Source organism: Tursiops truncatus, chromosome 6 (assembly GCF_011762595.2).
Source record: "Tursiops truncatus isolate mTurTru1 chromosome 6, mTurTru1.mat.Y, whole genome shotgun sequence".
NCBI classification, from domain to species: Eukaryota; Metazoa; Chordata; class Mammalia; order Artiodactyla; family Delphinidae; genus Tursiops; species Tursiops truncatus.
In genome coordinates this window covers 89,617,991-89,642,235 of record NC_047039.1, presented here as the reverse complement: position 1 = coordinate 89,642,235, position 24,245 = coordinate 89,617,991, and the positions used below count along the sequence as shown (strand labels likewise).

General features: G+C 45.7%; 1 protein-coding gene and 1 long non-coding RNA gene across 11 annotated transcripts in view; one reads left to right on the top strand and one right to left on the bottom strand.

The window, feature by feature from the left end:
- Positions 1-17,052: 17,052 nt before the first annotated feature.
- ZNF462 (zinc finger protein 462) overlaps positions 17,053-24,245 on the bottom strand; it is a 142,475-nt gene continuing 135,282 nt past the window's right edge. For 9 of the 10 annotated variants that reach the window (XM_033858363.2, XM_033858360.2, XM_033858357.2 and 6 more), the window contains 2 exons: positions 20,912-21,035; positions 17,053-19,815 (listed from right to left, as the gene is read on the bottom strand). In XM_033858363.2, the coding sequence (XP_033714254.1) occupies positions 19,608-19,815; positions 20,912-21,035 (332 nt within the window). In that variant the 3' untranslated portion in view covers positions 17,053-19,607. Of the gene's footprint in view, positions 19,816-20,483; positions 20,630-20,911; positions 21,036-24,245 lie in introns of all 10 variants that reach the window. The other variant, XR_004527057.2, reaches the window with a different exon arrangement.
- On the top strand, positions 19,764-24,079 carry LOC117312656 (uncharacterized). The gene is made up of 2 exons (XR_004527058.1): positions 19,764-19,842; positions 22,900-24,079. It is a non-coding gene; the product is annotated as an uncharacterized lncRNA (long non-coding RNA).

Sequence of the window (24,245 nt, the reverse complement as noted above, 5' to 3'; positions counted from 1 at the left end):
GCTGTGGCTCGCGGGCTCTAGAGCGCAGGCTCAGTAGTTGTGACGCAAGGGCTTAGTTGCTCCGTGGCATGTGAGATCTTCCCGGACCAGGGCTCGAACCTGTGTCCCCTGCATTGGCAGGTGGATTCTTAACCACTGCGCCACCAGGGAAGTCCCCTTGAAACCTTTCATAGGCTTATTGCTGATGTTGCCCCCCACTTTCTCCCAATTCTCTGTACGGTCTTAATTTCTTCAAACCCAAATTCTCCTACATTGGGGACTCCCCTGGCGGTCCAGTGGTTAAGACTTCACGCTCCCAATGCAGGGGGCACAGGTTCAATCCCTGGTTGAGAAACTAAGATCCCACATGCCACATGGCATGGCCCAAAATAAACAAACAGACAAATTGTCCCACTCTGGCAGTTTTCAGAAGCCCGTTCTTTGGGGTAGGGGAGACAGTACTTTATTTATAAAGACCCTATTTCACAGAAAAGGAGAAAAAGACTTAGGGAGGGTATGTGGTTTCCCAGTGGTCCCCTTCTGAGTCAGTGGTGGAGGTGGTGTTCTAAGACAGACCCATCAGGTCCCAAAGACCCTTATTACCATCTGCCCCTACCTTCTCCCCGAGAAGTGGATTGGATAGATTATAGGACACAGGCTTGGGAAGAAAGACTATAATTCTTTAATTGTCTCCAAAGAGAGACTTCTGGTTCTTGAAAACTAATGAGTACTGAAAAGGTTGGGTTATAAGGAAAGTGAGCAGCAGGTCTGCTAAATACCTTGCTAGAGTTAAGGAAACGGTCTAAGATGGGGAGATATGGATTCCGCCTGCTAAACTCTTGAAATGTTTTCATGTGTCTGGGCAAGTTTACTAGTATCCTCTCTGAGCAAGAGGATGGCTGAGGAGTAGAAACATCAGACTGGTGGGACTTCCCTGGTGGTCCAGTGGGTAAGACTCTGCACTCCCAATGCAGGGGGCCTGGGTTCGATCCCTGGTCGGGGATGCCACAACTGCGAAGTCCGCATGCCGTAACGAAGATCCTGCGTGCCGCAACTAAGACCCTGCACAGCCCAAATAAATAAATAAATCTTTAGGGAAAAAAAAAGAAGCATCAGACTGGTAAGGACCCAGTGGTGCCTAGATCAACAAAAGTTTCCCGAAACCGAGGACATTCCAATGCGGAGAGAGACACCACAAGAGCCTCGGCCACTCTGACTTTGTTCTGCATTGGGACAACACCAGGGAGCATCAGGCCATGCTCTTGTTTGTTTGTTTTGTTTTGTTTTGTTTTTGTGGTACGTGGGCCTCTCACTGTGGTGACCTCTCCCGTTGCGGAGCACAGGCTCCGGACGCGCAGGCTCAGCGGCCATGGCTCACGGGCCCAGCCGCTCCGCGGCACGTGGGATCTTCCCGGACCGGGGCACGAACCCTGCATTGGCAGGCAGACTCTCAACCACTGTGCTACCAGGGAAGCCCCATGCTCTTGTTTTTATTATATCATCCACCAAATAATTATTCAGCACCTATGGAAAGAGTACTGCTGGTTGCATAGCCAACATCTAGTTCCCCTTTCCTCCTTCCTCATTGAACCCAGATTTGTTCCCCACCCCATTCCTATTCCAGATGGAAACCACGATTAGTCTGAGACAATCAGATGATGGTGATTACCTGGCAAAGGTCCAGGGCTATATGTGTGGGCCAAGCTATGTTGGCCCAATGAGATTACAAGAAACTTTTATAGACTATGGTTGGGAAGAAATTTCCCTTTTACATGCAAACAATAAAGTATGTAGCATTGAAAGCCATGCTGTGACCACAAGGGGAACCAGCTTTCGGGTGGAGCTGATACCGATGGTGGTCAGAGAAAAGAATCAGAACTGAACCCTAGACGACGTCATTGAGCTGCTTTTCCTACTGTACCTGTTTCCCACCCTGTATCTGGACTTCCGATTTTTGTGAAATTATACATTTCCTCATGGCTGTAAACCCGTTGGAGTTAGCACTGGGATTTTCTATTACTTGCAGCACAAAGCATCCTGACTGAATCAACCTCCTTTTTTCCAGACACAGTGCTGAGCACTGGACACAGCCAATCAGTGAGGGAGAGAGGGAGAGAGGCTCACAAGTGAGCAGAGCATTTCTATTCTGAGTCCTCAGCGCGATGACCTCAGTAAGCCCCGAGGCTTTGGAGGCACCTGGGACCAGATGGCCTTAGGGGCTGACCCCCGGTTGTAGCAGTGTAACCGGGATGCCTCTTCATAAATCTTTTTGATGTCTATCGATTCGGCCCAAATTATTAACATAGGTACAAAAGTTTTGTCTATGACCTCACAAACGCCACCCTGCTTGGCCAGCAAGTAATCCAAGGCCAATCTATTTTCCATAACCACACTGGCCAGTGAGTTTAAAGAAGTCAAAAAGTCTATTTGGGACATTTCCAGTGGTCAGGGCTAGGCTCTCTAAAGTGTTGGTTAGATTTTCTCGGGTTATTTAATGGTAGGCAAAGCCTCCCCATGGAGCCGTCCATCCCCCTGCCAGTCCTATTCCTGCCAATATTAATCCAGTGGCCTTCCTGGGATAATATTGAGTATTATTATGTATTGTGCTGTGAATGGGACCAAATGTCCTAATGTATAGGCTCTCTCATGCCACACATTATTGATATAAAGATAAGATTTATATAGGGGACATATTACCCTGGGGTGCACTTGTCTTTGGGCCCTCGTTCTGGGGAGTGCCACATATCCAGACATATCCTGAAGGTGCAATAAGAGATCTGGGAACAGAAGAATTTAACAAGGAAGCAACTGTCCGGACCCATGGAAGGGACAAGTTATAAACACAATGCAGGGACAGGGGCCCATTAGAATATGCAAAATAGTTAGGTCGGGAGTATTCCATGCCCTCAGCTTAGATGAGACAGTGAATTAAGAGGGTTTTACCCACCGCTTCCACAGGGCCAGACAATCTTTAGCCCAATTTTTGGTGCATTCCATCTCTATCCTGTAGGCACCCTCAACCTGGATTTCTGTAAGCACACGGAGTGGAGGCATTCATGGGAATTCAGTTTGGGTCCAGGTTCCAAAACGCTATGGCGATGTTACCATTGGGTGGCCAGGGGTTATTCCAAAAAGGCTCACTATAGCCAAGAGAACCATTAGAGGTTGGAAGCATGACTGGTTTTCTGGATGACAAAAGTAGTCATTATTAATGGAAAAGTTTTAAGTCATATTTTTAAAAAGAGTTAAACTTAGGCAAGGTAGTGGGCCTAACAGGAGTATTGTCCATCATGCTCGTATGGGGAGGGAGGAGGGGATGCCATGTGTTTGAATTGGTCAAGCTCTTGTTGTATGTACCTGTTTGTATCTGTAATGATTGTTGTAAGCCAGGGTTTTTGTGGCAGACCCAACAATTAAGCAGTTTTTCTCCCCAGGTGACTATTGTAGATATGTTTACTAAAGCCTGATTTCCCCATTCCCCCGAGCCAAGACCATCATCAGAAGTCCTACTAGTAGTATCATGGCTATTACTGTATTTTTTCTCTTAGACCCAGCAGGGGCAAAGCGGATGTTTACCAGGGGGAGGGGGCTCTGAAAAGGGGCAGAATAAGAGCATGATAGTCAGAAACACAAGGATGAGTAGGCCAACACATCACAGCCATATGAAGCCACTTATCTGTTGTCTTGAACAGGTGTCTGAAGTCTTCCACTGGCTCGCAGGAGTAGCTCTCTTCTGGTTCCTGTTGGGACTCATAAGATACAGGTTTTAATCTAGGCAGATGTACCCAACTAGTAATTCTCAGTAGCTTGACAGCAGTTGGGGTACTTAGTAACACTTGGTACGGTCCCTTCCATTTTGGTTGTAGCTGGTCCTCAGGGGACCCTTCCTTCCAAGTTTTTAGTAGGACAAAATCCCCTGACTGGATGGACTCCTCGACATTTTCTTTTGTTGTGGGGGGGGGGGGTGGGCAGCACTTTGTTTCCGTGTTCTTGGAGGGCCCTTTGAACTTGGTTCAAGCTAACAAGGTGGGAGACCACTGGTGGGTTTCCTCATCAAACAGAGATCTGAGGTCAAGAGCAGCCTCCTATAGGTCATTTCGAACGGGCTAAGTTTAAAATTCCCTTTGGGGCCATCCTGGTCCTTAGAAGGGCTACGGGGAGGAGGGAGACGCCGGTTTCTGAGGTCTCTTGGCACAGCTTAGCAAGTGTTCTTTTTAGAAAGTGATTTGCTTTTTCTACTTTGTCTGAGGACTGGGTCCTCTAGGAAGAGTGGAAGCAGTTAGGAAGAGTGGAAGCAGTAAATACCCAGAGCTGGGGAAGCCTGGTGGGTCAGCTTGGTGGTGAAGGAAGGTCTGTTATCACTCTGTGAGCTTTTTGGTAACTGAAATCTCAGAATTATCTCTTTAAGCAGAAATTTGGATGCTTCTGTTGCCTTTTCAGTCCTAGTAGGTAGGAAAAGCTTCTATCCACCCTATAAAGGTGTCTATGAATGCCAATGGGTATTTTCATCTGCTACGTGGGGGTGTTTGGGTCAAGCCCAGGAATATTCCCCTGGATAGGTTCCCCGGTGTTGTATGGGCCAAGTTAGGGGTGGAGGTATGGGGTGGCTTCCTGGAGCATTGCAGGCACAAAACTTGCAAGCCCTGGTGATATTTTTAACAATTTGGGACAGTCCCTTACCCAGGAACACCTGAGTAACCAGTTTGAATAAGGAGAGTCCTGCCCTAAGTGGAAGCATTCGTGGAAGTGCTTAATTACTTTGCATTGCTTGGCCCCAGGAATGAGAAGCTTGTTATCTTTTGTCAGCCGCCCTGAGAGGTCTCTTTCCAGTCCCCCTCGTTTAGCCCACTCGAGTTCTTCAGGTGTATAAGGTGGCACCGTTGGGAAGGGTGGGCTGTCCGGTCTTGTAGGACAAGCTGTTGTTGAGTTGCCATCTTAGCGGCCTTTGTGGCCAGGGCATTTCCCCTTGTAAGGGACTTGTTGCCCTTTTGGTGACCCCTGCAACCTCCTTTGGAAGCCGGACTGCTTCTAAGAGTTCTAGAATTTCTGCCTGGTGTTTTATAGGGGACCTTTTGGCTGTTAATAGTCCCCTTTCTTTCCATATGGCAGCATGGGCTTGTAGCACTAGGAATCCATACTTGGAATCAGTATAAATATTGATTCTTAATCCCTTTTCCAGCTGAACAGCTCTGGCCAAGGCAATCAACTCGGCCTTTTGGGCGGAAGTGTGAGAGGGCAGAGCTCCAGACTCAGTAGTGGTCTGCAGGCTGACTAAGGCATAGCCAGCCTTTCTTACCCCTTCACGTATGAAACTGCTTCCCTCGGTAAATCGTTCTACATCGGGATCCGGCAGGGGCTCATCCTTGAGGTCAGGTCTACTGGAGTAACCTTCTTCAATAGTCTCCACGCAGGAGTGAACAAGGGACCCTTGGGGTGGGGGGTTTGGCATTAGAGTAGCTGGGTTCAGGTCTTGGCAAACCTTAAGAGTTACACCTGGGACGTTAAGTAGGAGGGCTTGGTATTTAAGCAGTCATCCACCTGTCAGCCATTTGGTGTCCCTTTGCTTCCAGGACTCCTTGTGCCTGGTGAGGAGTTAGGACTTCCAATGATTGTCCCAGGGTGAACTTATTGGACTCTTCCATTAGTGGAGCAGTGGCGGCCACTGCCGTAAGACTTCCTGGCCATCCAGTGGCCACCTGATCAAGTTGTTTTGAGGAATAAGCTGTTAGTTTAGTGAGGTCCCTGAGTTTTTGGGTGAGGACACCCAGGGCTACCCCTTGTCTCTCAGCTATATAGAAGGTAAAGGATTTTTCTAAGTTAGGGAGACCTAATGCAGGGGTGATCCCTAATTTTTGTTTCAGAGCTAGAAACGCTTGTTGGCAATCTTCATCCCAGTTAAGGGGTTCATGGTCGCCTCCTTTTAGGGTCTCATAGAAAGGCTTTGCTATGAGCCTGAATCCAGGTATCCAGGGCGGTTGGTTGGAGGGTTACAGTGGCTTCCTTCGGTCCTGTACTGGAGTCCTCGTCCCAGTCGTGAGCACGTATCACAGGCACTTAACCTGTTGGGTGGAAATTTGGTCCTTGTGAGGAGAGACTTGATATCCTCATTCCCCTAGGAAGCTGAGGACCTGAGTGGTGTTTTTATCTGAGTTTTCCCTAGTGGGAATGGAAATTAGGTGGTTGTCCACACACTGTAGGAGAGATCCATTAACCAACTGTCATTCTCTTAACTCCTTTGCTAATGCATTCCCAAACAGGTTGGGGCTAGCCCCAAAGCCTTAGGGCCGCTCGGTCCAGGTTAGGTGGGAGGTGCTCTGGGTGCCTGGATCTGTCCACTCAAAGGCAAAGAGATAACTGGGAGTCTGGGTGCAGGGGAATACAAAAGAAGGCATCCTTTAGGTCTCACACTGTGGACCAGTTTGTGTTTTCTGGAACTTGGGTCAGTATGGTGTATGGGTCAGGGACTCTTGGGTGAACTGGGACCACTGCCTCATTAACTGCCCTCAGGTCTTGAACAAACCTGTATTCTGTATACTTTGTTTTTCTATGGGGAGAATGGGGATATTACACGGAAATTGGCAGGGTCGTAACAGCCCATATTTTAAGCTTGGTTATGAAAGGCTGGATACCCCGTGGGGCCTCGGGCCTCAAGGGATACTGTTTTTTCCACGGGTAATCAGCATTGGGTTTTAATGAAATCTGAACTGGGGTCCATTGGTAGCTCTGCCAGGAACCTCAGTATCCTAGACAGCAGGGTTCACTTGGGAAACACTATGGTGAGGCAGGGAGGCTTCCTCTGATGTGTTACTGAGGCAGAGGCTCCCACGGCCAAGAGCAGCTGTTTCTCCTGGTGCGTGCCCTCTCGGAGGTGGTCTCCAAATTGAACTATTGTCTGGAATTTGGTGAGAAAATCCCTTCCCAACAAGGGGATGGGGCACGCAGGCATGAACAGGAACTGGTGTGCAAAGGTAAAACTTCCTAGTAAGCAGCTGAGGGGTGTGGTGAATCATTTGGCTTTGGGCCATCCGTCCATCCATCCCTATTTCTATATGGGATTGGGAGGACAAGAGTCCGGGGAAATCAGAAAGCATAGGTGGCTCTGTATCTAGTAAAAAAAAAAAAAAAAAAAAGAAGTAGCTTTCCTAGCTGCCACGTCAAGGGTTACCCGAGGCTCCTCAGGGGAAATGACCAGGTGTCCAGGTGTCCTTTGGGAGACAGACAGGGTCCCGGGCCCCGTCAGTCCTCTCAGCCATCATCGTCTTGGGAGCCCTAAGTCCCCGTCAGGACTGGGGGCAGTCCTGCTTCCAGTGGCCCTCTCATATCGAGCAGGGTCCGGGTGGACTTTTCCATACAAGGGGCATTCGTTCTTCCAGTGGCCCTCCTGGCTGCATTAAAATAGGTCCCTTTTTGGTGGGGCAGTGTCTCTATTCCAGATTTTCTAGATCCCGCCCCTGCCATGGGCTTTTGCAAGGCAGGGGATGGGGGGTGGCGAAGTCGGGGAGGGTAACCCTGAGGTGCAGGAGATAGGGCTGCAGCTAGTAATTGTGCCCTGCATTGTTGCCCCCAGATCCTCTGTGCTTCCTCAACTCTATCTCTATCATTAAATACTCCAAAGACCAAGTCCATGAGCTGATTCATGGGAGGTTGGGGTCCCATAGCGGCCTTCTGTAATTTTCTCCTAATGTCTGGGGCAGATTGAGTGATATAATGGATATTTACGAGGACTTGCCTTTCGGGGGTGTCAGGATTAAAATTGTATACTTTCTAAAGACTTCCACCGGGCAGTCCTGGAAGAGGGCTGGATTCTCACCTGTTCCCTGTGTTACTTCTCTGACTTTGTCATAATTAACAGGCTTAACAACACGCCTTTTCATGCCTTCTGTGAGGCAAGTTATCATGTGGTTCTTGTGTTCGAGCCCTCTACCTCCCTGTTGGCAGTCCCAGTGGGGCTCCTGGTCAGGGATTGCATCCCCTCCTGTAAGGTAGATTATATGTCCTTGATTTTGGGCTGCCATTTCATTGCCATGTGCCCGGGCTGCCCCAAGGATCCGGCTTTTCTCTTCAAAGGTGCAGCAGTAGGAGGAGGACCTATGGGTCCCCCCGAGTAAGTTCATAGGACATCGTCAGCTTGGTGAATCCCTTCCACAAAGGGGTCCAACTGGAGTCCTCGGAAGAACATCCAGATTGCTCTTTGCAAGTAGCTAGGCCAGCCCTGGAAAAGGGGCGTGGCCTCTGTTGTTCCTCCATCGCCGGCTGGCACTTCCCTTAAGGGACACAGTTTGCTTTTGGGAGGTTTGCAGGTAGCCCTGCTTCGTGTAGTACTGGCAGGACTCACCTCTGGTAACGGAGGATACAGGACAGGGCTGGAGGGATAAGTGGTGGTATTTCCAGCAGCCCAGATGGGGCGCTAGGGGTAGACGGTCTGGAAGACTGTCTCCCCTCAGAATTGGGGAGGGTAGGAGTTCGAGGTTGTGGACCTCAAGAGGTCCACACAAGGGTATCATCTAAAATCAGATGGCCAGATCTCCTGGCCCCCTAGTTTGTACTGGGGCCATGCAGTATTGCAAAAGAAAATTAATTTCTCTTTTCTTAAGCCATCTTGTCTAAATTTACTCCAATTAGCTATGCATCCTAATGGGGAGTCCTTCGGGGTGCTTGTGGGGCTCCTGTAGGAGAAGAAGGTACTTTTAAGGGATGTGAGCCAGGTATACCTGGCAGGAGTTTTTTATTTTGTTTTTAAAAATTTTATTGAAGTATAGTTGATTTACAATGTGTTAGTTTCTGCTGTACAGCAAAGAGACCCAGTCATTCATATATATATTCTTTTTCATACTCTTTTCCATTATGGTTCATCATAGGATATTGAATATAGTTCCCTGTGCTCTACAGCAAGACCTTGTCGTCTGTCCATCCTATTCATAATAGTTTGCCTCTGCTCACCCCAAACTCCCAGTCCTTCCCTCCCCCTCGGCCCTTGGCAACCACAAGTCTGTTCTCTATGTCTGTGAGTCTGTTTCTGTTTCATAGATATGTTCATTTATGTCGTATTTTAGATTCCATATATAAGTGATATGGTATTTGTCGTTCTCTTTCTGACTTACTTTGCTTAGTATGATAATCTCTAGGTCCATCCATGTTGCTGCAAATGGCATTATTTCATTCTTCTTAATGGCTGAGAAATATAGTCCGTTATATATATGTGCCACATCTTCTTTATCCATTCTGTTGATGGACATTTAGGTTGTTTCCATGTCTTGGCTATTGTAAATAGTGCTGCAGTGAACATAGGGGTGCATGTATCTTTTCAAATTTTAGTTCTTTCTGGGTATATGCCCAGGAGTGGGATTGCTGGATCATATGGTAACTCTATTTTTAGTTTTGTAAGAAACCTCCATACTGTTTTCCATAGTGGCTACACCAATTTACATTCCCACCCACAGTGCAAGAGGGTTCCCTTTTCTCCACACCCTCTCCAACGTTTGTTATTTTTAGACATTTTTTTTTTTTTTTGGCTGCGTTGCGTCTTTGTTGCTGTGCGCGGGCTTCTCATTGCGGTGGCTTCTCTTGTTGTGGAGCACAGGCTCTAGGTGCACAGGCTTCAGTAGTTGTGTCTCGCGGGCTTAGTTGCTCTGCGGCATGTGGTATCTTCCCGGACCAGGGCTCGAACCCGTGTCCCCTGAGTTGGTAGGAGGATTCTTAACCACTGAGCCACCAGGGAAGCCCTAGACTTTTTAATGATGGCCATTCTGACCAGTGTGAGGTGATACCTCTTTGTGGTTTTGATTTGCATTTCTCTAATGATTAGCGATGGTGAGCGTGTTTTCATGTGCCTGTTGGCCATCTATATGTCATCTTTGGAGAAATGTCTGTTTAGGTCTTCTGCCAATTTTTGATTGGGTTGTTTGCTTTTTTTGTTATTGAGTTGTATGAGCTGTTTGTATATTTTGGAAATCTAGCCCTTGTCGGTTGCATCATTTGCAAATATTTTCTCCCAGTCCATAGGTTGTCTTTTCTTTTTGTTTATGGTTTCCTTTGCTGTGTAAAAGCTGGTAAGTTTGATTAGGTCCCATTTGTTTATTTTTGCTTTTATTTCTATTTTGCTTTTGTTTTTATTTCCTGGATCTTGGAACAGGGTCACGAACATTTGGATATATGGAACTTACCCCCATTTACCTTCCCTCTTACAAAACAGGTCCAGCTGCAAGATGGTATTGTAATTCAGTGACCCATTTTCTGGCCAGATCTCTTGGTCCCCTCGTTTGTATTGGGGCCATGCAGTATTGCAAAAGAAAATTAATTTCTCTTTTCTTAAACCACCTTGTCTAAATTCACTCCAACTAGCTATGCATCCTAACGGGGAGTCCTTCGGGGTGCTTGTAGTCACCCCCATTTTTTGTTAGGATGTTATGACGAGACAGGGATCTGTCATGATCAGTCAGGGGTCTGGCCAAATGGTAGTTGTCTGTGCTGGTGCTCTCCCAGTGTCCCTGATACCCCAAAAACATAAGAAGGGAGTGCACAGTTAGGGACTTCAGTGGATGGACCCCCTCAAGGGGGTGTTGCACAATTAAGTTCTGATGGCAGTGAAAGAGATGGTATAACTGGCCCAATCCGTGATGGCCCCTAACTCCAGGGTAGGGAATTCGGCAGAGGAGGTGTTTAATTAAGCAGGGAAAACTGGGCTTGTGGCATCCGGCCTTAAGAAAGGGTGTGTTGGCAAAGGCAGCAGTGAGATCCCTGTGAGCGGAAGTCTGCCTGTTCGGTGCACCTGAGGTGGCCCCTGGGTTAGTTACAGAGAGGAGTAAGAGCCAGCAGGAGGACCAGCAACCCGAGTCCCAAACCCTAAACCCTGCAGAGAGGGAGGGAGGAGACCTGGCCCTGAATGGGCTTCGTCATCCAGCAAAAGAGGAAAAGAAGCTGATAGAGCTGAAGGATAGGGCTGGAGCGCCGCAGGCGATATGATGATACTAATACAAGGAAAAGTTCCCTGCAGGATGTGACCCTAGGGGGAGGTGGGTGGGGGAGGGATGGAGTGGGAGTTCGGGGTTAGCGGATGTAAACTATTATATAGAGGATGGATAAACAACAAGGTCCTACTGTACGGCACAGGGAACTATAGTCAATATCCTGTGATAAACCGTAATGGAAAAGAATGTCTATATGTGTGTAACCGAGTCACTTTGCTGTACAGCACAGATTGACACAACTTTGTAAATCAACTGTACTTCAATGAAAAAAAGATTAAAGGATGTGACCCTTATGATGATTAGCATAACAGTGTTGGATCAAACATCCAGTTGGGCGAAAATCAGCTGGGGACTCGGTAATAGTAGGTCTTGACCTGAGGGGAGGCTGAAGAGCGATACCTCTGCACGCTTGAAACAGAGGCAACACCCTGCATGCTGGCACAGGCAGCAAGGGGGCCCAAGGACCCGTGGACAGCTGAAGAAGTTGCCGGAGTTTGAGACAGGGAGGAGGAGATTCCACTCTTAACCAGCTGTGCTATATTTATCCGCTATTTTCTGTGACAAAATTCTGTGAATTTTCATTTCGCAGAATGAAAATTCAGTCATGTTAATCAAATTTCAAGTTCTGTGGCCAAGCTCCTGCCTTGAGATGCCTCAAACGATTTGGCACCTGGGTTAGCATCAGAAAGCCCATCTGGGTAGAGTCTCCTCCCTGACCTGAATCTGAAAAGGCAGTGGGCGGCCATAGACCTGGACCCAGGCGATTTAGATAAGGTTTCCCTCCTTTCCTCTCTTTGCCCTTTGACGACCCCCTCCTCTTCTGGCCTCCATGACCGTTCCTTAAGCAACGTCTCCCCTTCCAAAATGCCCAGTAGCCTTCAGGCTGATGCCCTGTGCGGGACAGAGGACACAGAGGCAGGGCTTCCCGGCTGGACGGGCCCCTGGGAGCCAGGGGCCTGCGGAGTCTCGGATGGGCCCGGACCTGCAGCCGCAGTTTTCCAAACAGTCCCCTGGAGTAGGTTCTTTCAGCTTCAGGGAGAGGTCAGCGTTTCAATCTCATGTTTTCACACATCTTAAATGGATTTCAGAGGCCCTGGCGCTGCCGCTGCTTCTCTCTTTAAACAATGTGGTGAAGCCGCTGTAGCTTTGCTAGAGGCTGCATTCCTCCCACAGTGTGATGTGGTTTTTGGAAGTCATGCATGCAGTTAGCTAAACCAAACTAAGCTGCTTCATGAATGGGAGCAAACTCAAGAGAGCAATGGTGAATAGAAATAAGGCAAGTTTGCTTTCCACCCCTAATTCAAAAAGCCGGATAATTAAGTAGGCGGAGAAAGGAAGTGTCCCTTCTGATTCCAAGAGCTGACTCTCTCTCTTTCTCCATTTCCTTTCTTTACTAGGTAGTGGTGGCGGTGGTGGTGGTTTGTCTGTGTGTCTTGGGGTGAGAGGGGTGGGTATCGTAAGGGAAGTTCTAGTAAAAGATCTGTTTCCCCGGATCCTCTGAGTAAGCTTTTTCTGTCATATGGAGAACATAATAACTGCTTCCAGTCCTGTTCAGCCTCCCTCCACTCAGCTCTCTTCTATCTGGCCCTCAGCAGCAGTTGCAAATCTTTAAGCTCTCTGCTGACTCGCCCCCATCTCTCACTCTGGATTCCACCTGGAAGCCGAGGTTCTACAGAATGAACTCAGTGCCCCCTGCACCTCCCGCCTGCAAAGGCACAGAGAGCACATTCCCTTTCCTCTTACTTCCCCTCTCAGGGGAGAAAGAGCCGCTCTTCTTTGCAAAGCCAGTTCCTCTACTGTGCCCTGGATCCCAACATGAATGAGCTTGTCAGTTACTCTGCAGCTGCCATTACTCCTTCGCTCCAGTGTAATGAACATGTCCACATCACTCGAACTCCGAAAAAAAGTCTTTCCTCGAACCTGCCTCCCGAGCCCCCCCTTGCCTGCCTGCTCTCGCCAGGGTGCATCTTGATCCAGTCATCTACCCACTTGTCACTGCCACACATCCCTGCCGCCACCGTCGCCAGTTCTGGCTTCTGCTCCCCCATCCCGTGGCTGGCCACCATTGATGCCTAATCTTCAGAGCCAGTGGACCTCCCCATCCATTTCCTGTTCACTTCTGGACAAGAGAGTAGGAGGAGGAGGATGGCCAAAGTGAGCTCTTGAGGGGGACTGTTGGTGTCAGTTCTCTGATGCTTTCCCAGAGAGCCGAGAGTTTCAGACAAAGACATTTTTCATCTACCGAGCTGCATATTTTTACTTAGATATTTTAAAAAGCAATCTCAAGCTCTGAAGGAAAATGTAACATTGATGCCAAATCAGATGGGAACTAACACTTGGTATCAACAGGAATATATTTGAATTTAAAAAGGCTAGCTGCATCTGACAGCAGTGTGTCTGAGACTCAAGTCGGAGTCGGAGTGGGGGTGGGGAAGAGAAGCGAAGAATCTTCAATAAATGTTTATTAAGACGGGGGATGGGTGGTAAATAGGGTGACCACCTATGACATGTAGGAAGTCAGGGAAGGCTTCATGTCAGAAGTTACACTTAGGCTGACTCTTAAAGGGACAGGTCATTTCCGGTAAAGAAAAGGAGTTCAATACTGAAGGCAGAGGGAGTGGCATGTACAGGGCAGGGTGTTTGGGGAAAAAAACCCTATTTCCAGGAAATGATGAGCACAGCACTTCGAAGCATCTTACGGTCCTTATGACCTAGTGTTGTCCCCTGTCAGACCCCTTGGCCCTGAGATTTGGATAGCTGCAAGGAAAGAGCACATCCTGTAGTAATTTTTGTTATGCTTCGGGCTGAAGACTCACTAAATGTATATGAGTAACCGATTTCTCCTATGCCTCCCTAAAACAAATGTGTGCTTTTAGACACAGAAGACATACTCAGTCAAGGCTGCCTTTCCCCAGAGTTGCCAGCAGCAACCCAGAGGTGGGGGCAAAGCCTTCACAACAGGAGCCTGACGGTCCAGCAAGCCCCAGCATCTTCAGGGGTAGTCACTTCTCCCACGTTGCATCTGTCCTCACCATTCGTGAGCTCTTGGAAGACAAGAGCCATGTCTGTTTGTTGTTACCTGGTGGCTAGCACCAAACATTTGCTCAAAAATATTGGTGACGTGCATGGGGGATGGGACCGGCATCCTGTGCTTTCTAAATAGAGGGTTTCTATCTCCCCTTCTGTTTCCAAGGAAACACTTCTGTAAGTTCCTGGTTGTGGTAGAGGTTGCCAGCTCATGAGTCCTTCCTGGGCACATTGGTAGACAAGACCACACACTTTCCAGCCCCTTGTGGGTTGGTGGGATGGTATGACCAGGTCTAGCCCATGAAGCAAGACTCGAAGTGATGTGTGCTACTTCCTGGATGAGGCATTTGAGTGGGTAGATCACCTCCAAGCTCTCAGCAATGACCCTAGGATTCATGTGTTAAGATGACAGCAACGTCAGATGGAGGAGCTTGGATTCCTGAGCCACTAGATGAAAGGGCATTCCCACTGACCCTCACTGCCAATCTGTGGAAGAATTAAACCTCTATGGTGCTAAGGAGTTGCCTTGTTGCAGCGCCTACCATGACTAATTTATCAGTATATTCTACTTCCTCTACATAAAACCAAGTGGGAGTATGGATTAGACATGAACGCAATAAAAACACTGTTCATTAAATATTTGATGGAGGCCATGAGAGAGGAATAGCTATGTTTTATAATGGACAAGTCGATTACATCACTTTCCTTTAGGAAAACACACAGAAGAAACTTCTTAACCTGCAGTTCTAGAAAAGGTGGAATGTCTCTTGAACATTCAATAATAAAAAGTTACTAAGAATGTGATTCTTGACTGAGCCGTTGTTTTGCCATGCCTCCCGGCAAGCTCAGAGCCAAGTATGTAGCTTATGCATGGTCTCATGGAATGCATTTTTGCCAATTCTCTACTATGATTTTGCTATTCAGTCATTTTCCCTTTAGGTCTTGATTTACCTAATTTTGTTTGCTCTAATTGTGTTTTATACACTCTGTAAGTCTCTTAACATCTTTCTTTTGTGAAGGAGATAAAAACAAGGACGTGTGAGAATCAAATTTTCAGAATGGGCTCTGGATGTAAGCCATTCTTAACACTGGTGAAGGCAGACAGTATAAATCGGCTTTGAGCTTAAAAATCAGTGCTGTAATTATAGTCCAGTAAAGATGTTTAAAAAAATATTTTGAAATGATTAGATTATGGATTGGCAGAAATTGAATATTCGAATGCAATAAGTTTAACTGGTTACATGATAATTTTGATTTGAGCTAGTTTCTGACAGTAATACTTGCCTGGTCAAATAATTTTAAAAAGCTAAAGTAGTTTGAATTCTTCACTAAAAAGATCATATTAAAAGACAAAAAAATCCTTTTTGACCCACCTCCTAGAGAAATAGAAATAAAAACAAAAATAAACAAATGGGACCTAATGAAACTTCAAAGCTTTTGCACAGCAAAGGAAACCATAAACAAGACCAAAAGACAACCCTCAGAATGGGAGAAAATATTTGCAAATGAAGCAACTGACAAAGGATTAATCTCCAATATTTACAAGTAGCTCATGCAGCTCAACATCAAAAAAACAAACAACCCAATCCAAAAATGGGCGGAAGACCTAAATAGACATTTCTCCAAAGAAGATATACAGATTGCCAACAGACACATGAAAGGATGCTCAACATCATTAATCATTAGAGAAACGCAAATCAAAACTACAATGAGATATCATCTCACACCGGTCAGAATGGCCATCACCAAAAAATGTACAAACAATAAATGCTGGAAAGGGTGTAGAGAAAAGGGAACCCTTGCACTGTTGGTGGGAATGTAAATTGATACAGCCACTATGGAGAACAGTATGGAGGTTCCTTAATAAACAAAAAATAGAACTACCATACGACCCAGCAATCTCACTACTGGGCATATACCCTGAGAAAACCATAATTCAAAAAGAGTCATGTACCAAAATGTCCATTGCAGCTCTATTTACAATAGCCAGGACATGGAAGCAACCTAAGTGTCCATCAACAGATGAACGGATAAAGAAGATGTGGCACATTTATACAATGGAATATTACTCAGCCATAAAAAGGAACGAAACTGAGTTATTTGTAGTGCGGTGGATGGACCTAGAGACTGTCATACAGAGTGAAGTAAGTCAGAAAGAGAAAAACAAATACCGTATGCTAACACATATATATGGAATCTAGAAAAAAAAATGTCATGAAGAACCTAGGGGTAAGACAGGAATAAAGACGCAGACCTACTAGAGCATGGACTTGAGGATATGGGGAGGGGGAAGGGTAAGCTGTGACAAAATGAGAGAGTGGCATGGACATATATCCACTACCAAACATAAAATAGATGGCTAGTGGGAAGCAGCCGCATAGCACAGGGAGATCAGCTTGGTGCTTTGTGACCACCTAGAGGGGTGGGATAGGGAAGGTGGGAGGGAGGGAGATGCCAGAGGGAAGAGATATGGGGACATATGTATATGTATAGCTGATAACAAAGCAGAACACACCATTGTAAAGCAATTATACTCCAATAAAGATGTTTAAAAAAAAAAGACAAAAAAAATCAGTGCTGTTGATTTTAATTTACCCTTCTTCCAGGTTTCATGACTATTAATTTTCCCTTTGATTTATAACAGGGTAGCTCAAAGAATAAGTTAATGATGGTAATTACCGGTGCAGGATGCATAGTAAGATAGTTTGTGGCAGTGGCTGTGACTTGCAGTTAGAGGAAAATAACTGTGCTCACGGGTTCAGGGTTCCCAGATGATGTTCAGTCACTGGCATTTCCTCCTTCTGAAGCTTCACACACCACTTTAACATTTTTGATGGAAAACATTCATTCCCTCCATAAAATTCCCCCAGTTGGTTATAAATAGCTGATGGAGAAATATTAACATTTTAAAATTCCAGCTCACACCTCACCTTAAATTTACCTTTGCTTTTCGTAACGGTTTAGATTTAATGGCTTGAAATATCTCTCACGTACATGCATTGAAAGGCAATGCTATATAATTTCTACATTTCATATCTGTAGTCATATCTGTAAATGATTTACAACAGATGCACATAGACACATGTGAAAAAAATTCTTTATTAATTTCTCACATTTCATTACAAAATGTATGTTGCAAACAACTTTGAATAACCTACTTGTGTGTTTTTTGTTGTTTTTTAAACCCCTTGGCTTCAAGAACTCAGGATCTCCCTATCTTTTATCAAGTACTGGGAAATACTGATTTTATTGGAGTCAATAGGTTATCATTTTGCTATTTATTTTCTTCTCTCAAGCTCTGAAAAAAAATGTCCTCTGTATAAATTAAACAAAAAAAGTTGTAAATTCTATGTCATTACAGTCAACAGAATTATAATAATGCATCCAAAATGTGCGGCCACAAAATATCAGGTATATGTTTGAAAAAAGAAAAAAAAAAATGACATTCTAGCCTTGTTAAAAGGATAATGGTCCCATATTTTTATTAACAGGTTAGCAAAACAAAATCCAATGGATTACAATATTTACATGTTATTTGAAAAATAAAGTAGTGATAAAAGCATGTCACAAATATTTTCTTTTTTTTTTCTTTTTTTCTTTCTTTTTTTTCTTTTTTTTTTTTTGTTTGTTTTTTGGTAACCATTACAAACACCCAATCCAGGTATGGAACTGTTTAGTACATTTGAAATGAGGCCAATTAAAAACAAATATGGACACAAAATGAATCTTTGTCTAGATAGTTCACACTTTCCCTTTTTCTGGTTTCCACATGATGGCCCCCATCCCTAAAAAAAAAAAACTAAAACAAACGCCCTACAAATAAAAATTCTTAACAGCAAGAAAGTAAAAGAACAACATGCTTTTCAAGTAAGCACTTATTCCACAAATGCAATATCTTTCCATGGATTTTATTTGAAGCTGTGTGGGACACTGTCATCTCAGCAATTCCCCTTCCCTTTCTCCCCCACCCCCCAACCCTTCCAAGTAAAAAAAAAAAAACAAAACATGAAAACCAAAGGACTCACACACATACACACACACACATGCTCACGCACACATCCAAGCTCACACGCACACAGGCTTCTAAAACCTAAGATTCAAGGAAAGTTCTACTTTTTGGAATGAAACCCTTTGTTCACAATCAATCAGAACGTATTATAAATGTAGACTTAGATTTAGTCTAAGCTGCTCCCTCCTGAAAAAGCTAATATGGGGAAACAGAGCAGCTGGCAGCTAGATTAAAGAAAAAAAAAAAGTAGTTCTCCAGGCTCCCTGTAGGATATAAGTATTTCGTGAACACTCTCACCAAAGGGATGGGATTCGAGCACATCCCCTTGTCCCGCAAAATAAATGAGAATCCCCCCGCCCCCAAAAAACACAATGCAAACAAAAACAGAACACAGATTTAAAATCACACACAAAAGCCAGCCCATCCTAACAGGAATTATTTGTGTGAGACAGATAATGTGTAAAATTTGACAGCAACAAAAGGGTGAAGAGGACTTCCTCGTCTGGCCCACAAGCTGCATAGCTGTGCCGAAAAGTTTGGTTCTTTAGTTAAATTAAAAAAAAAAAAAAAAAGTTCTTTGTTACTTCCATGTTTAAAATAAAAACGTTCCTATTCACAAAAAACTAAATCTCCCTTGCCCCCAAATCAAAACAACAACACACACAAAAAAAACAATTTATATGAAAAACTGAATTGTGCTGTGTTTGTAACACTCAAACTGATAGAAGATAAACGTGTGGCAAACAAAACTCCACAGTCACCTTAAAATTAGCTCACATGAAATCTACCAAATTCTAAATTATAGTTGAACACTAATAAACAGCTTACCTGGAATAAAGGATAATCCACAAACATTTATCTAATAATTAAAGTCTGTTTCTTTTTTTTGTTTTGTTTTTTACTAAAATAATTAAAAAAATCACAGTATTTTAAGAAATAAAACCCACGTGGGGATTTTAAGCACAATTTGTGTTCCTTTCTTTAAAACTCTTTTTTTTTTTTCTCCATTCACCATCTTGCCCAGCAGTTCTCTCTACATTTAACCACAATGACGACAGGTAGTACTGACAAATGCAGAGAATTCCCTTGGTTAAGTTTGAGGTACTAGGAAACAGGTGACTGTTTTATGCAAAGCAGTTTTTTTGTTTTGTTTTTTGTTTTTTTGTTTGTTTTTTCCCAAAGCGGCTGCAGTTAGGTCTTGAAAAAGCTTAACGTATTAAAACTAGAAAAACGCACCAAAAGTTGTGCGTCAAAAAGTTGTTCCCCTAAGAGAAGTCTTCTACTGTCACGGAGCTTCTGTTTCCACATACTGTCCAAGACCACCATAGCGCACACGTGTGCAAGGGAGGTGCTTCGTATTCCGCAACAACTGAAACTTCCACGATGAAGATCCGGAAGGAAAGATGTAGTGATGGAAAAGGAGCCACATATTCCAACCATTTAAATAACTTTAATTTACATACTCACTCACACAGGTACCAGTGCTTTGAAAATAGATTGTTCAGTCCTAAAAAGCAGCTTTGTTCTGTCTTCTTTTCTGTCCCCCCCTTCTCAGCCCAAGCTGGCCCTCCCACTTTTTTTCATCACGGTTCAAGTAAGAGGTGATTAAGAATTTCACCAAACGCTTATTCTTTTTTGGCCTCTGCATTCTCCAGGAGAGATTTGTCAGCAGCTACTACACAGATGGCTACTGGTTCATTCTTTAGGGAAAAGTCTATCCCGATTGCTTCGTCATCTTCCTTCTCCTCTATAGAGGGCACCTTAATACTGTCCTCCATGCTATCTTTCAGGTGGATTTCTTCTTGGCTCACCAGCTTGGTGTCATTCAACGCCCTGGAAAAACATTCATGGTAGTGAAGGGTGAGTATATATATATATATTTTTTTCTAGTTAAACAAAAAACATTCATGTCCTTATTTCTCTGATCCTAAAAAGGCCTTGGGGTCTTACAAGTATGACTGAACTGTGAGTGACTTATCCTTGCTACCTGTTATGCTTAGGCCATATATTTCTGGCATCTTAACAAAAAGTTGAACCTATAAAAATATCCATTATCATACTATGTTTTGATTATACCATGCTTTGATTCCAGATCAACATAATTATTTTATGTTCCCTCCTGTACTGGGAACAATATAAATCATAAGCGGTCATAGCAAGAACTGCCTTAAGCTCAGACCCATCAGAGGAACCTAGAAGCTTGGAGATTTGCTATATTTATTCGGACTAAACGAGCAACTCAGGTATTAAAGATTTAATGGATAGGTCCAGAAACAAATCATAGAAACAACAAAAAGCAAAAACCTGAAGATGGGACCCATGTCCTGGGGAGCTTAGTTACAGTCTCTGAAGTTTAGATGCTTCACGTTTCTGGGCATTTTCTGCTGGAAGGACCAACTCCTAGGTTCTCCCAGCGTCTGCTGGGCTCTAAGTGCCTTATCTAGGGGACAATTTCATGTTCAAGGATCTTATGAGTGCTCTACAGGTATGCTCCCACCTACCTGGGAGGCAGGCAGAAGCGGGCTCTGTCCCCGAGGCAGAGCATTGAAGGCACCAAGAGGTGCGTGGGAAGGTTCAAGGCCACTCAGGGAATGAGTCATCACAGAGGCAGGAACAGAAGCCAGATCTTTGGACCCCGGTCCACGCTCTATCAGAGAACGTCATGCTAATGAAAGCTGAAGGGACACGGGCTGGAGAGAGCGCTACACTTCTACACGAGGGCTGGAGCGGGCTCTGTCATTCGTAAAGATGATCTTTCCTCCTTTGCCTTGTGTCTGGGTGACCATTTAAAAACCAGCGGAAAGGTAGAGACCCAGTTCGTTACCACTGCCTCTCCTCCCATGCCCGGAAGTGTGACACAGAGGGGTCTATGTACTGTCAGGAGAAACCACCACCTCGCACGATGGGCGAAGGCCTTCATGGGACTTACATGCCGTGTCTCAGCACGTGCCTTTCCCACTCAGAGCCCTGGGAAAACGCCCGTCCGCAAAATTCACATGGAAAACGCTTCTCAGTGTTGATAGCAGCCCCACGGTCAGAAAATCTCATCAGATCTGTGAGGAGAAAGCAGAAGTGTTACCTGTGTGCCGGGGAGCGGGCAGAAGAGAAGTCAACATCCATTAGGAAACCTCGTCTCCTACCTTCCGTCCCAAAGCCATTCAGTGAAACCAATTTCCAGATTCCTTACTCTTACTCCTACTGGCTTTTCACCAAAGGATATTTCTTGAAACTCTCTCAAGAACTGTTCCTGTGGTTCCCGAGCCCCAGGTGTCCTCACTTCTCCTCACCTCCCAGTTGCTTCCATCACAAATAACCTGGGTCTGTCTTGCCTGAAGAACCCATTCTGTTCATTCCAATGGCATCTGAGCATTTTTTTCCCTATCACATCTCTCCCTTCTGTGATGCTCTGTATCAGTGCCTCAAGTTTAGCATGTATTCATTTTCTATTTGACACAAGTTTATCTCCACTCACTAAAAAAGCACCAGATCAGGAAAAGCGTGGTAAGACCTCGAGGCTTCGACACATTCCAAGGAAGGCCGAGGACTCACGACTGGTGGTCATCTGCCATGGATATCAGAATCAACACCTCCCAGGGTGACTGTGAGCACTGAATGAGATCTGTAAGCAAAGAACCTAGCAGGAGTGAGTCCCGGGCATCAGGGAGTCTGGAATGTGAAAGCGTGTCCTCAGCTAGTAAGGGCTCCTGGCCAGCTGCCCGGCATCTATGCCTCAATCGGTATGTGTGTGTGTGTGTGTGTGTGTGTGTATATATATATATATATATATATTTTTTTTTTTTTTTTTTTTGGGGGGGAAGGGCTGTGTTGGGTCTTTGTTGCCGCATGCAGGCTTTCTCTAGTTGTGGCGAGCAGGGGCTACTCTTCGTTGCAGTGTGCGGGCTTCTCATTGCGGTCGCTTCTCTTGTTGCGGAGCATGGGCTCTAGGCGTATGGGCTTCAGTAGTTGTGGCGCACGGGCTTCAGTAGTTGTGGCTTGCGGGCTCTAGAGGACAGTCTCAGTAGTTGTGGTGCACGGGCTTAGTTGCTCCGTGGCATGTGGGATCTTCCCAGACCAGGGCTTGAACCCGTGTCCGTGCGTTGGCAGGCGGATTCTTAACCGCTGAGCCACCGGAGAAGTCCAATTGGTGTATTCTTGAACATGGGGATATGCACACGTTTCTGGATAGCTCTGTTGTTAACATCAAATGTTGACTGTCGTTTTATTTCCTCCACGGCCCTGGGCACACGTGAGTGGTCTGATAAACATGGACTGGCTGGCTAATTGTTTAGAGGCCACGCCTCCTGGCAAACTCAAAGACGAGAGCTTATATGGCCTTTGTGCTATCCTGAGCCCCAAGCCCACACGTCTTTGATCATACCACAGAGGGCCAGATCTTTACGTGCATAATAAATAGCAGGACCTAGACGGCTCTGCAGCCACGCTGCAGTGAGGGCAGCACACGGGGACGTGTTGATCATCTCTGCGTATCTGACCGCTGTGTGTCTGTACCTACAAGATGTTACAGGAGGATGGCTCCTGGTTGAAACACTCCGTCTGATAAAAATCCTCAGGATGACGTTAACAGGCTAGGTGTCTCTACGCTGCCTTCACCTTCAGCACAAAAAGCTCTGTGAATGGGGCCAGTTTTAACAAAAGATGAAACATTTTCTCACAAATTAAGAAGATCACCACACAAGCCATTAAAAATAATTGCACAGACTACCTTCCTTGATTCTTTTCATTGGAAATGAGACAGCACCATCTGCCCTGCGCATTAATTCCTTAGCAGGGATTATCTTGGGCAAGAAATCAGCAGAATGCCTTCCTAACTCCTCCCAGCTGCATAATGAGAGGGGGTGGGGAGGGTCCTGCTTGGGTTCATGTTGATTTCTTCACGCCTGGTTTCTCCTCTTTCAGATTCCCTCTGAGCTGCCTTCTGAGGCAGGACCTGCAATGTGGCCACAGTCAGTCCCCTCCCTGGTTCTCGTGCTGGGAAAGGACGCTGGGAACGGGGTGGCTCCAAGGATGTGAGCCCCCCGACTGAGCGCCCGATGAGCACCCACACTGCCAACGCGGGGCCTGCCCCTGGCACACGCACTCGCTTACCCTTAGGCAACATGAAACCAGCCACCTATTCTTTCCGAGGGCTCATGCTGTTTCATCCTCAAAGGAGGAGGCCAGTCATTACCTGTCACACATCAAATGGCTCTCCATTAGCCCGAGAGAGCTGCGCTAAAGCCACCTCCCCTCTCCACTCCTGGAAGACAGGACGTCTGGCAAAAACGCCCCGAGGCTATTGTGTGCCGGTTCTTCTGGTTGGCAAGAATACACCTGATGGTGGAAAATTGATTCAAAGGCAACGAAACAAAGGAGGCTGTTCTTTCAAGGATCGGTCGAGGGGTACGGGAAGGTTTTGGCTGGTAATTCCCATTAACGTTACTAGAAGTGACTCATGTAATTCCCCCACCCGCTGAGAGAGGAATACAGGCTTCTCCACCCCAAGATTTTTTCCCCCATGCTGTTAAGGCTCGTGAATGTGGATGCTAAACTTCCCAGGGACAGGCGATCAGACACCATGAAGTTCTTTCTAGGCAAACAGAGCTGGTCTGATGCCACAGTGCCCATGCGAGGGGGCGGCCAGGCTGGGCAAGGGAACGTGCTTGGTGCTCTCACAGCCAACTGCCATTTAGTTTAGAGGCGTCACAGGGGAGGGGAGGACTAAAGGGGGTTCTTGCCTCTGCAGTACTTACAACCTGTAAAATCATGTGTGCTCGGCTCTAGAGATTAAAACGTCATGGTACCCAACGAGGACTAATTCATTTCCTGGAGAGGAACGGTAGGGCACAGAGCACCATGAAGAAAAGGAGCCCGTGTACCCTCTGTCACAAGCATCCTCTTCCAGAGAACTCTGGAAACAGTGCACAGACGCTAAAGAATTCATCACTAAGAACATATTTGTGAAATGCTAAAAAAAAATAAATAAAGGAAAAGAAAATTTAAAAACCATGCTTCTCAGATCACAGCCATTTTCCTTGTAAGAAACAGATTACTGCAGCCCCTCCTAATAAAAGTTGTAACATGACAAGGGCAATCAGTCTATATGGCGTGGGTGTTCTATTTATCCATTTCCCGCGGGCATGGGGGTTCAGGAGCCAAACTGGATCCCCACTCAGCAAACCTGTGGTCTCCTACTACGGCAGAGGTAAAAGATGGTGGGCAAGGGGATGGGGCTGGAAGTCAGGGCAAGTCAGGAAGAAGAACAG